A 14,086-nucleotide genomic window follows, 5' to 3' on the forward strand; every position below is an offset into this window, starting at 1 on the left:
GAAGCTAATTCAAGTTATTGAACTGACCTTGCTCTTGAAATAACGAATGCCAATACTCCTGTACTGCCTGCTTAATCTTCTCTTGATCAAAACACCAAACCCCTTCAGCATCTTGAAGAGATTCTATTATGTTTCTTTTCCTTCAGATGAATGTAGACAAGTGAAAATAACGAGTATTGCGGTCATCCCTAATTGCACTTTGTCTAGACTTCTGAAACCATAACAACTCTTCTTGTGCTAGGACATTCTCCATCTCCACCTTCAGTTTATCTTCAAGAGCAACCAAACGACTTGGGCCACCATTGTTGAGGCTACGCTGCACACCTTCTAGACGGGCCCAAAGTTCAGATTTCTTCTTAAAAATATTGTGGAAAATATTCTTATTCCAATCACGCAAAGAACTAGCAAAACATTTCAGAAAAGGAATAAGGGGAACATCGTTTTTCCAGTTTGTATACATAAACTCTTCAAACCTTTCATGAAGAATCCAAGCAGCTTGGAATCTAAAAGGTTTCAAAGCCTTAGGAATTGGAGCAAAACCCGTATTACTGATCAAAATAGGGAAGTGATCAGACTTAAGTTTCGGAAGATTATGAACAACACCCTCAGCAAACCTTATCCTCCAATCATCATTAGCAATGGCTCTATCTAATCTCGCAGCCTTAATAGAATCAGAAGAGGCACCTCTTGACCAAGTGAATTTCCGTCTTGAGCAACCTAGCTAGATGCAGAAGTCCATTGCTATCAATCCAATCAGAGAAATTCTTACATCTTCGAACCATCTCCGACCCTCCGATACCAACTCTCTCATTCATCGATGTTGTTTCATTAAATGGAAGAATGAAACAACGATGAATCTTCTTGTGCCAACTACTATAGTGATTAGTCTAATACTCCCTCTATTTTTTTTATCGTTCTCACTTAAAATCTTGACACTATTCATACTTAGAGAGAATCTTCTCAATTTTTTCAATTTATAAGAAAAATAATAGTCATGTGGGGTCTTGTTTGATTCGTCTCAATTAATACATTATTAATATTAAATCGTTATAATTAATACTAATATATAATAAAAGATATTTAAGTTTAAAAATGTGTGTTGGAAGATGTGTACTGGAAAGTGATAAGATGTGTACGGGAAAGTGAGAAAGATAAAAAAATAATAAAGGGAGTACTAGATTAGCACCCGTGCGATGCATGGCATTAATAGTCCTTTTTTTTTATTATTATTAGGAAAGATAATTAGTCTGAAGACGGACCCCTGCTAGGCTACTAGCCGCCCGGGCACTCCAGCTTAGAGGTTGGGTACAAGGCTAAACAGTCCAGAATTGAATCCCAACATATTGTTGGGATGAGGATTCGAATCATGGGCAATGCCCTGGAATTTGGGATGGTACTCCATCGAGCTACCACCTCTCCCTCACAAAACATTAGTTTCTAAACTTTCTATGAGCAGTATCATGTTCATTTAAATATTTTTTTTCAATATTTAATGAAGATGAAATGATAAATATGCATCATTATTTTAAATTTTTTTAGTGCGTACAAAACATATAAACTTTATCATCAAAAAAGATAATTTAAAAAATTTATCAACAATACACTTAGCAACAAAAATTGCAATTTAATTCGGGTTAGCTTGCAATTGTTCTATCTTAAAGTGTCATTATCAAGAGAATTTGTTCCAATAACCTTTCTTTTAATAAGATAATCAGGATTCATGTTGGTCTTTACCGTCATTTAAAGTCTGTAAAAACTACGCCTATTATTTTCCCGCAAGAAAATCTGGATCTGATTAAGGAAGTGTGTTACGAAGAAGTCAAACATGCGGTGTTTGATTTAGCTCCGGATAAAACTCCTGGTCCAGATGGGTTCCCTCCATATTTCTCTCATAAGTATTGGAGCTTAGTTGGTAACTCAGTAGTGAGAGCGGTTAAAGCATTCTTTCATTTAGGAAAAATGTTATCTGACATTAATCATACTTTCATTATATTAATTCCTAAGATTGAAAATTCGAAGACAACAAATAATTTTAGATTAAAAGTAACATTGGGCAATATTATTCATCCGCTACAGGAAGCTTTTATTCCGGAAAGAATTAATCAAGATAATATATTGTTAACTCATGAAGTTTTCTATTCCTTCAAAAATAAAGGTGGGGAGGAGGGTTGATTCGCTATTAAATTAGATATGGAAAAAGCATACGATAGATTAAGTGGAATTTTATGATCACCACTCTAAAAAAGTTGGGATTTCACGAGAAACTAATTGAGTGGGTCTATAGTTGTATATCTACCGTATCTTTTTCAGTTCTTGTTAATGGTATCCCAGGCAATCAATTTAATCCGTCTCGTGGTTTGAGATAAGGAGACCCCTTATCTCCTTATATTTTTATTTTGTGTGCTGAGATATTAGCCAGGAAAGTGCATCAGCAGAGTTTCTTTGGTTTAAAGGAGTTGGGTGTCAAAATTGGTAGGTCGGGTATTAAAAAAGTTCCTTTTTTAACATTTGCGGATGATACTTTGCTATTTGCCAAAGCTAATCCTAATTCTTCTCATCTCACAAGAGATATTCTGGATGATTATTGTAGGATGTCTGGTCAATTAGTTAATTATCATAAAATCGACTTTTCAATGTACTTCTAATGTCTCATATCAAGATTTTGTAGTTTTTAAAGATATCCTACAAAAAGGATAATGCTCTCTCATTAAGCAAATATTTAGGTTGTCCCGTGAACGAGTTGCTAAATATACTTTTGGAGAGGCAACAACTAATTCTCAAAAACAATTGTCAAAATGGTAATTCTCTTTGCTAAAGATACTTTTGGAGAGGCAACAACTAATTCTCAAAAACAATTGTCAAAATGGTAATTCTCTTTACCAAACATGTAGAACAGTCCTGATACTATCTAATTTATCTTCGAAGGCAAATTTTCAAATGCAAAGCTTCCTTCTTCCAACTACTAATATTGCTAGTCTTGATAAAATTAATAGGAATTTTTTCTGGAATAAAAATGTGAATAAATGAAGGAGATTGAGAGACAGAAGGATACCGATAAAATATTTGAGGATTTAAAAGTTTAATTTTGAGAGAAAAAAAAGCCTCTCAAATGCTTGTTATTATCTTTAATTTACTGTCAAACTTCATATTATCAATCAAAGAACAGTTTCTCTCCTTGCTTTTTCTTCTTAATATTATCAATTCATTACTATCTAGAAGTAAACTCTGGTACACCATAGTGATTTAAGACATACAAATGCAATCCTCAATTCTTGGATTGCCGGTTTATGACGCACGGGAACAATCGAACAAGATTCAATAACGTTTATGCTACTCTTGTGTACTAGAAAAACATAATTGACTAGCTTATAATTTACATCAACCCTGTGTGTTTTGAAGAAACAATGTCCCTACAAAGATGTGGCCCGCTCTATAGGACAGATACGCTACTATTTGGTTGACTGATTAATGTTCACTGAAATATACTACTAACAGAGGAGTCATCATGAACTCGCCATATGGTTTCACCCAAAAGGTTTGCCGTCGAAAGAACAGTCAACTGACGGAAAAAGTTATGTTCTGCTACTGGAAGTGTGTTTGTAATGATCACTTCCTGGAAGCAACCACTAGACAATCTCTCAATTGCCGGTGGACTGCAAGATATACATTGATCGGTCAGGTTAGTAAAACTGGTAATATACATAAATAAGTGCATTAAAAAGGAACCAAGAGATACTAGTTATATCAAGAGAACAAGAAAGAAAAAACATTAGAAACAAGAAAATAAAAATGAATCCTTCAACTGATAGAAAGTCCTATTAAGCCATAGTTCGAAAATACTGTTTTGGTCACGGTTGCGGTAACGGTCATAGTGATGTAACAGGGATGATGATTGATGTGGTTGTCATACCGCTAAATATCGGCTTAAATCATGAATTATCCCTAAAACCCGCCTAAAATGCGGTATTTTTACACCTTTACAATGCGGGTAATATCGGTTCGGTAGATTTGAAAACCTTTACGACACGTGTGATACGATACGATGCCGGCCTTATTTTGACACCATGTACTAAGCTCATATAGTTCCCCTCCCCCCCTTTTTTTGTCAGATTCATACATATCCTTTAGTACTCAATTACGAGTCTTAAGATTATAACTAAAGCAAAAAGGAGTTCTGAAAGGAACTCAGGAGGGAAAAAATAGAAAAGCAATCTAGTGCACCTCTTCACATTATAATCCAAATCCAATCAGATACAGTTCCTACAAGCCATGTAGAAATACCAAGATTCACCAACATCTGATTATTTCATTGTCACAAAACAAAACCTTGAGAATCAGCAGCTAACAATGATATCTTGATTCGGTAGTCTCAAAGAGAGCTACAAGGACAAGAAACTTGACTGCTTCCAAGTATTAACTAGTAAAAGTAAACAGAAAATATTGATAAAATTTTTTACCTGAAAACAGCATGAGTGCAACATGCATAGACTTCTCTAGCCCCCTCTTCATGCAGCAGCTCTGCACCTTTTGTAATAGTGCCTGCAGTCAAATTTTTCATTACTCATTGTATTCTTACCTAATCAATATCTTCAGATCTAATCAAAGGAAACAGTGATATCAGTAACATATGTAGACCCTATATCAAATAAAGGCTGTCACATTTACAAGATAGTTTTTCGAAATTGCAATGCATTTTTGTTAAGCAGCCACACCATAGACGTAAGCCAAGACAAGATATGGCTAGAACAGAAACAAAGCCAATTGGCCTTAAAAACAGAGTTCCAAAACAGGACCTCCATATTGATGATATCTATAAGCCCTTATTCTTAATAGTCTCATCTGCAGGCCCAAAGCCTTTCAATAACTAGTGCTAACATTTCTTGAGACGTGATGTTCGCCATTGGAAATCAACACAATACACCAACTTTCACATTGACCAATAGCTCGAATAAAGCACTGAGCCAACACATCATGTACAATAATCAACGGTAGAGAAAGCCTACTGATGGAACCCATTATCACAAGATCAGCTACACAGATGACTGTTAATATAGGTGATAAATATTATAAGTACATGGAGATAAAAGTGGACATGGAAACAATTTCCTATAAGTTGGAGAATCTCAGTAGGAGATGAACATTGAAAACCAATGAGCACTTCATGAGCTTCAAGAAACAATAGATCACAGCTGTCTAGAACCAGTTACTCGCTCTTACTAGTTCAAATGACACCAAAAGGACCAAAAGGGAGCAGGAAAAAAGAGAACAAAATCAGGGTCATATCCAAGTAGCTGAATAACCTCAAAAGATGTAGAAGCTAAGGATAACCACGCTAAGATGCGCCTATTTCATTTTGGAGTGCTAGGAAGACTAAAAAAACTCTGACGAGATCAGAGATATTTGAGTTTATTGCAGTTTGACGTTGTCAAGGATGGCACAAGACACATAGAAGTTTTTTTACATGTGACAATGATAACCGCTCTACACTGTGAAAGAAGAATTAGGTATTTCATGAGGAAAGGCAGCAGCAATAGATTATGTTATATCTAAATAATGTGCTGACCATCTGAAGCAAATTAGGATGTCAAGCCAAAGGCAATTGGCATTGAAACGGTTAAATTATAAGAACTCACTTAGAAGAGAGGGTGGGGGTGGGGGGTCAAATTTCTAATCAAATTCTAAAAGGATTACTATTGCAATGGATACAAGATAACATAGGCCCCTTGAAATCTACCATTCCTTTGTTAAACTATAATTTATATTTTCAACAATGCTCAACAGCCCCAGATTTGCAAAAACAATAGCTTATCACACAGCAAACTTGTCAAGAGAGTACAAAATAGTGTTGATCAATTTATACCACTTGCAACTGTAAATAAATCAGTACACATTGCTAGTGTATCCTATTAGAAAACCCAACTCACCAGCAGTGTCTATCATGTCATCCACCATCACAGCAACTTTTCCTCTCACATCACCAATAAGGTTCATCACCTGCCCAAAAGAAAACAGGTTATTGTGCCATGAGTTACTTTCTCTGTCAGTAAGTATTTAACATATGTGTGTAGTAAAACCATGATATGTTTATTTATAACAAAAGAGATCACAATATCTTGTAGTTTACACAAGAGGGGGCAGATATATCTACGCATATCTCAACTCAAGAAGGCAGAAAATGTGTAATATAAAAATGATTTAATCACCAAAAACATAGGGAAACCGGGAAAGGTGATAGTTGTTTGTCCTCATCCAATATCATATTACATAACTTGTAAGTAACAAGATTAAAGCACACTATTAATACTAATTAGTATGGGGAACTCAGGTCCTCAAGCTTCCAGAAAGAATATAAGCAATACAATAAAGACAAAGCCAAAATCATGATTTATCAACATGCCAGATCATCAATTTCCTAGCAATTTTTCAAAAGAAAAAATTACCTCAGCAACATTATGTGCATTTCGTCTTTTATCCACAATGGCTAAAGGTGCATCAGACAACTTTTTGGCGAAGGCACGAGCTCTCGCAACTCCTCCAACATCAGGGGAGACTACGACTAAGTCACTTGATGCAATACCCTTGCTAGCTAAATAATCAAGTATCACAGGCTGCATACAGATCAATGGAGCATCAAAAAATGCATATGTTCAGCTCTATATGCCACCAACAAGGATGAACATCAATCATTACCTGACAATATACATGATCCACAGGAATATCAAAGTATCCCATTGATTGCCCAGAGTGGAGATCACATGCTAGTACCCTGTTAGCACCTGCCTCTGTAATAAGATTCGCTACTAGTTTGGCAGCAATTGATTCACGTCCCTGAGTCTGAATAAACACATAGAACTCAGATGGTAAGGTCTTCTACATTCAATTAATTGAAATATCCAGCGGTGAAATGACAAGAAGAGAGTTAGAACTTAGAAGCCTAAAAGGATGTGAATAGGAATTCTAAGAAACATTGCAAGACTAATGGAATGACAAACTTGACATCAGTCTTATTAACCTGCTTATACAGTTATACCCTGCATGACACATCAAAAGCGAGGCACAAGCAAACTACGATCACAGACCTCACTCATTTCAGTTTCACATCTCAAGAAAAGCAACAAGAATGCTAATAATTAAACTAACCGAGTGCATCATGGACAAATCAAAATTCACTTGCCTTCCTATCTGCTCTGGCATACCCAAAGTACGGGATCACTGCAGTGATGTTTTTGGCTGATGCTCTACGACAAGCATCTATCATGACTAAAAGCTCCATAAGATTTTCGTTAGCCGGAGGGCATGTTGGTTGAATAATAAATACATCACATCCTCTAACACTCTCCTGCAGCTGCACATAAATCTCACCATCTGCAAACCGTTTTATATTCACTTTTCCCAGCTCCAATCCCATGTACCAAGCAATTTCCTGCCACATCAAGCATAAACAAGGGAAAACTCATAAGGTTCTGAAACTACACAAATCAACTATAGGAATGATTGACATTAACATAAGCAAATTTAACACTGCTGCAACCAACATATATATGGTGAGAGGGGAGAAAGGCAATATGACACTTGAACTAACCTTGGCCAGCGCCGGATTTGCCAAACCAGAAAATAGTTTCAACCTTGTACTACTCCTGTTTACAGAATTCTCCAGGCGTTTTGAGTGCAAAAATTTCGGCAGAGATTGCTCATCAAGGACTGGGACAGATGGCCGTCCATTAACCAACTTCAATGGTTCACCACCATTACATTTCTACAAGATAATACAGGGAAGCATTATAACTTTACAACATATCAAAAAAAAGGCGCCATTCTGATAGCAAGACTTCCTAAGTCTAAACAACAAGTTAATGTGACACATCACTGTGAGGTGTTTTAAAGGACTACTAAAACCCTCATCCCCTTCAAACTAAAAGGAAAGATGTATATATTGTACCGAGAAATTTCAGGTCACACTCTCCTCAATATACTAAAGTAGATTTCATGTTTGTGTTTAAGCCTTTGTTTCATTCCAATCTCCTATGGCAATTTTAATACTTATGTACTAACATAAGGTCCTCTGATAATCGTATGTACATCACTTGCAAAAAAAAATAAAAATTGATCAGTTAGACGCAAAGAAGTTAGATTGGACAATGAGTCACAATTCTTCACTTTCTTAGTTATTCTTTGTAATAGTTAGATCATATACACCACCTGTTAAAACTTGTGAAAGGCAAGTAAAATAAAGTTTGTTTAATCAATTATTACACAATTCTTTTCTTAAAAAAAATACCCCACTAATGTCACACAAAAAAAAGGAAAAATTGACCAGAATAATCCAAACTATCACCGTTCCACTCAAAATAATTCCAACTATAGGTTATTCTAGAATGATCCAAACTATTAGGAGTACTCTCTCAAAATAATCTAAACTTTTAATTATCCTATATATAATAGACCCAAAAAGGATCGTTGAAAGCAAGAAAAAAAAAGTTTGGATTATTCTAGAATAAACCAAAGTTGGGATTATTTTGAGCAGACCGGTCATAGTTGGGATTATTTATGTCCATTTTGCCAACAAAAAATACTTAGATACAAAAAGACAACTCCAGCAAAAGCATGAACCACACTTTCGACATGAATCAATTACTATAATAATATTTATTATGATATGATTCATATATCAGTGTAAAACACATTCAACCCTCTCTCATAGTTAGATCATTACCACGCCACCAATTTTTTTAAAAAAAGGTTTCTTTAAAACAAAAAATTAACTCCAGAAAAGACAAGCATGAAGCACACCTTGGACATAAATCAATTAAACTTATCGTTTTTGTTGCTGCTAACGACATATAAATTACTTTATGAATCATATAATTTAGAAGTTTAAACCTAAAAACATACATTACACCAATATAACATTTAATTATCAAAACAAAAAAAAACGATGATCGAATATCAAAATAACACAACACAATAAATAGCATGCAGTTCAATCCAATCGCAACAACAAAAAATTCAATCCTCAAACTCCTCTGTTTCCGGAGTTCACAATTCAGACATTCAACAAATCGCAACCAAAAAAAACACAAAAAACTTCAAAAATAAGACAAAAAATAATGGAAAAAATTGGAAGTAAACTTACAACAGGAAAAGGACGAAGAAGGCGAGAAAGAGAGCGAGGAGGAGGCGAAATACTGAAGGAAGAGGAAGACGAAGAGGAGGAAGAAGAAGACAGAGAGCGAAGTGCAAGAGACGCCATTAATGGAGATTAAAAACACGGGACAAAAATGAGATAGGGTTAGGGTTGGAGTTAAGCGAGGTTTGACATTGAGATAGAGAGAGAGAGAATGTGGGAGAAGAGAAGAGGAGAGAGAATGTGGGAATTTGTATGGCGGTAGCACTTTTGCTATTGCTTGTTTGGCTTTCTGCGGAGAGTCGGGGTGCCTAAAAACTTTCTTCGGATTTCGAATTTATATTGCAAGTTGCCACCCTTTTCTTGTCTTTGCTGACTGCTGAGAGCCTGAGATTGAGAGGGAGGACTAATTATTTTATAGTCCTACGGAAGTAGGAGTGATATTAAAATATACGATAGGTTTGGAATCAAATAAGATAGAAAAGGAAATTATAGCAAAACAAATCACAATAGCTTTTTTTTTTCTTTTATCCTTGTATTATTGATTTTTCTATATGGTACTATTCATAGTTTTTAATCTCATATGATATCGAGCATCAGGTGATAGTATATTAGTATTGACATTACGTTCGACTACTGGTAAGGAGGAGGGATTCTCAATTTCCCCCCTTCCTTAAAGGGACTTCATCTTACTTTTAAAAAAATCTCATGTGATATCAAGCAGTTATTTATATTCCTATGTGGTACATTTCTAATAATTATACAGATTTTCACCACTTTTATTGTCTGTCAGCTACATTGTTACAATCCCCCCCTCACTACTGATACCAAACATACTCATAATTCTCCTTTTAGCATCTATTTAATTCTCGGTCGTTATTGTAAAATTTGACGAAAATAGTAATGAATGTCAATTGATTACAAAGAATAGGCCTAATGGAGTGGTTGGTGGCAAATTGGCAATAGTGACACCTAAGACTCTAGGATGGTGGGCCGGTGGCTCATAAATTGTTAGGGTTGTGAGAGGTACTATAATTATTTGAGATGGTACCACATAAAATATCATAATGATTTAAAATATCTCGATGATATTAAATGATATGGATTACCTTTGAAACTACATTTACGTTGAGTTTTTAATGAACCCAAATATACATTTTATTTTCTTAGTTCTTGCTAACTAGTACTTTGTCACTTGCCCAAGACTACTACCTCTTATTTCCCCTATTCTCTAGTAGCTAACTCACATTTCTCAAACCAAAAAGTTGTAGAGTTATTGTCTAAATCGTCTCTATCATCTTGCCATTTTTTAAAATAAAATAATAAAATTCTTTCAATTTTAATGACTTGTACTTCCTCCGTTTCATTTTAAACGCAGTAACAAATGAATATTTTATATCTTACAAATAATATTCCTTTGTTGCGTTTAAAACGAAACGGATGAATTACTAACAGTTTTAAGTTTTTTCACATATTGTATTTCGCTCTTACTTGGTTACTCCCCATATTTGGCGTGGATTTTTTTGGACCTTCAAGTGGGGTTCGTACTTGTGATCTCCAAGTCACAAAATGAGTTCCTCACCATCTCCACCAAGCAAGTTTGGTTATATTTGGCGTGGAAATGTCTTTAACGCAAACATGTTCGAACAAAGTACATGTAGGAATACTAATAGAGTAATAGGAGTACCTGTTTAGTGTTGAGTCGTGTAACAGTGACTCAGGTGTTTTTATAGCTTATACTTTCCTTGACTCAGCGTTATAATCAAAAAGAAAAAAAGAAGAAAAAAAAAGAAATGAAAACACAACGCTCCTTTTTAATAGGAGGAGATTTGTTTTTTCCATTAAAAGTGCGCTTTTTGAAGAGACACGAAATTGGGCGAGAAATTATGGGCAACACACGTACACTCTAGTTTCCGCACTTGGACTTGTTAGTGGGCCTGCTGGTACTGGAAATTAGAATTTATTCGGTAGTGGGCCCTCCTTCTATGTAGTTCTTTTTTCAAGGTTTACCAAATAGTATCAAGTAGTCAAGTACTACTAGAAGGGAATGACTCAATGACAAAGCAATGTACATCTCCAATTTCTCTTACAAAATGCATCCCACGCAATCAAAGAAATGAGTTCTTCATACTTATCTAAATGTTCACTACATAATAGATTTTGGTATAGATAAGCATCAATAGATAGATAAATGTAAATTTCACCTATCCTAATTCTCGGTTATATGATAATAATAGCTGCTAAGTTAGCTAAAACTAGCTTTTTAAGCACGTGATGCGAGCGACGACAATTTTTTCATCGTGATATTTCGTAATATCGAGTAGTTAGTTTTACATGTACGCAATACATACGCAGCGACAACTCATTATAATAGTTTAAGTTGACAGTTTTTTCAATAAAGGTTATGTTTTGTTTAACTTATTAGAAGTTATTTTCAGCAAAAATAAGTTCAAATCAGCTCAGTTAGGTTCACATAAGCAAAAATAACACTATATGTACGCGATGCATGTAAAAGTATATTAATATTAAAATCAAAGAGTGTTACAAAACTAACTTAAGTGTGTAATATTTATGTTGAATATTGATGAGCGTTATAACTTTTTATTTGCATTGCTCAAGTGTAAAGAGTAATTTTTTCCAAAAAGGACTATGTCAAGGTGGGACATGTTAATATTATATTTGGTAGATAATTCAACAACTCTCCTTCTAAACAATTATCTACGTTATGTTTTCTATTTATTCAAACTACATATATTTTATAGGCGCATTTTTTGAGTAGTGGTTCAATTTATTTTCACTGGATAATTGAGGTTTTTAGGCATAATATGGTGAGTAGTGCTTCGATAAAAAAAATTATAAATTGATATTATCTGATGATGTATGTTTATCTCTTTAATTATTTATTATCCCAACTGATTGTCAGCCCCAAAAAAAGTAAATAAAAGTGAATATTCTCTAAAGTTTCTTATTTTTTTTATGGTTTGTTAATGCATGTTATTTGAAATTTCTATTGCAAGTGAGAGTTTAGATAATAATAATCTCTATAAATCTTTGCTTTTATAATTGTTTGAAAATTAATTTTAGTCATCAATTTATATTTTCAATTGTGAGTTTCCTCTATTTTCACATTTTTATGTAATTCTTCTGGTATTGTATAACTTTCCTTATTACTCATATTTGTAAATGAGGAAAAAAATTAAGAAAATCTTTTATTTAATATTTTGTGAGAATAAGAGTATATCAGTCTTTTCAAGAAGGGACACCACAACTCCTATCTTGGCTTGTATAATACTACTAGTCTTCTATGCATGCGATGCGTGCACTGATTCTTTGGATCTGTACTTAATAAATTTATTCAAAATATAATTATAGAAGTGTGATTTATAATTATTGTTATACAAACTATTGTAATTTATAAAGTGTTTAGAAATTAAGATAGTGTTATAGTCAAATTAAATTTGTAATTTTTGTATTGAGTAACCATTTTTCTCATTATGTCAAGTTACTTTGTTAATGCTTATGTAGTTTATTATTGAAATTTTGACCCATTTTTAAATTAGGAAAGGATATAATTATACAAAATCTAAATATTCAATTAAGTATACATTTAGCTAAGGATAAAAAAAACATTTCATTGGGGGACACCATGGCTCCCCCTTGACTTATATACTAGATAGATGAAAAATCTCCTATAAAATGAAAAGGTAAAATAAGAAGTCCTAAATCAAAGCAAGTGAGATGTTTAATTTGATATAATCAATTGCATGAGTTGTTTAATTAATTGCATGATTAGTCCTAAAAATATTATTTTAAAAAAGGATAAAAATCAAAATAAATTTAACTCCTTATATTCAAAATAACATCTCAATTTAAGTTATTTTTTTTGAAGGAGAAATTTCATTAATTGAAGGCCAAACGACATCTACAATAGATATTAAAGAAAAAAAAGATACAATCAAACAAGGTTAAATCAAATTCGTCTTCGAAAAAACTACAATGAACCAGATCGAGCAATACAGCGCATCCCTCTTGTATATTTGCTGAATCAAACAGCTATTGATGAAGAAGTCTACCATTCTGAGATAGTTTGGGAAGAACAATCTTGATCGAGCCATGTTTACCGCATCCGAGATTCCAATACCTTCATGTTGAGTCTCGAACTTCAACCAATGAGAACAATTTCTCATACCTAAAAACAAAAAAATCATACTCACAACTCCCATAGGGGAGAAAGAGATCTCCACAGCAGAGAGTACTAAAAAAATCCCATAAAGAGATACTAATTTATTCAACAAAAATAAAAGAGGAAGAGGGGCTTACCATGGATGAAAACATCCATGGCAGTCCTTTAACTGATGAAGAAAGGTTAAGGGAGGCTAGGGTTTAGAGAGAAAAAGAGAGAAAGGGGGAAGGACATCTCAATTTAAGTTAATTGTGACTCTTATATACTCCCTCTATTTTTTTTATCGTTCTCACCTAAAATCTTGACACTATTCATGCTTAAAGAGAATATTCTCAATTTTTTTCAATTTATAAGAAAAAAATATAGTCATGTGGGATCTTGTTTGATTCGTCTCAATTAGTACATTATTAATATTCAATCATTATAATTTTTACTAATATATATTAAAAGATATTTACATTCGAAGATGTGCATTGGAAGATGGGTACAAAAATTTGAGAAAGATAAAAAAAAAAAGAGGAAATATTACTTTATCTCTTTACATATATAACATTTTTAATTATATGAAATCATATCACTTAATATAATTAAGTAACAAACATAAGTCTAATACTTGTTTTCAATAAATATAAAAATTATCACCAACTTAAACCTTGTCTTATCAATAAGTGCTTAGTAGTGAAACACATTAAATTAGATGGTTTGAAAGTAATTCCTCTTGCCAATAATAATGATTTAGGCCATGTTCAGTTCGATCACCTTATTTTTGCTTATTTCAG

The 14,086-nt window shown here is 33.6% G+C and overlaps 1 protein-coding gene across 2 annotated transcripts; it reads right to left on the reverse strand.

Moving 5' to 3' along the window:
• Positions 1 to 3,242: 3,242 nt before the first annotated feature.
• LOC104892965 (ribose-phosphate pyrophosphokinase 2, chloroplastic) lies at positions 3,243 to 9,522 on the reverse strand. 2 transcript variants are annotated; one of them, XM_010678991.4, is made up of 8 exons: positions 9,134 to 9,521; positions 7,583 to 7,756; positions 7,175 to 7,423; positions 6,691 to 6,834; positions 6,441 to 6,608; positions 5,925 to 5,994; positions 4,458 to 4,539; positions 3,243 to 3,653 (listed from the first exon to the last, which is right to left on the reverse strand). In XM_010678991.4, the coding sequence occupies exons 1-8, from the start codon at positions 9,248 to 9,250 to the stop codon at positions 3,473 to 3,475; spliced, it is 1,185 nt and encodes a 394-aa protein (XP_010677293.2). In that variant the 5' UTR covers positions 9,251 to 9,521; the 3' UTR covers positions 3,243 to 3,472. The 2 variants fall into 2 exon arrangements, with proteins under 2 accessions (XP_010677293.2, XP_048500790.1); XM_048644833.2 differs by lacking the exon at positions 3,243 to 3,653 and adding an exon at positions 3,697 to 4,297 and having other exon boundaries at positions 9,134 to 9,522.
• Between the last annotated feature and the right edge of the window lie 4,564 nt (positions 9,523 to 14,086).

This window comes from Beta vulgaris, chromosome 5 (assembly GCF_026745355.1).
Source record: "Beta vulgaris subsp. vulgaris cultivar EL10 chromosome 5, EL10.2, whole genome shotgun sequence".
Classification (NCBI taxonomy): Eukaryota; Viridiplantae; Streptophyta; class Magnoliopsida; order Caryophyllales; family Amaranthaceae; genus Beta; species Beta vulgaris.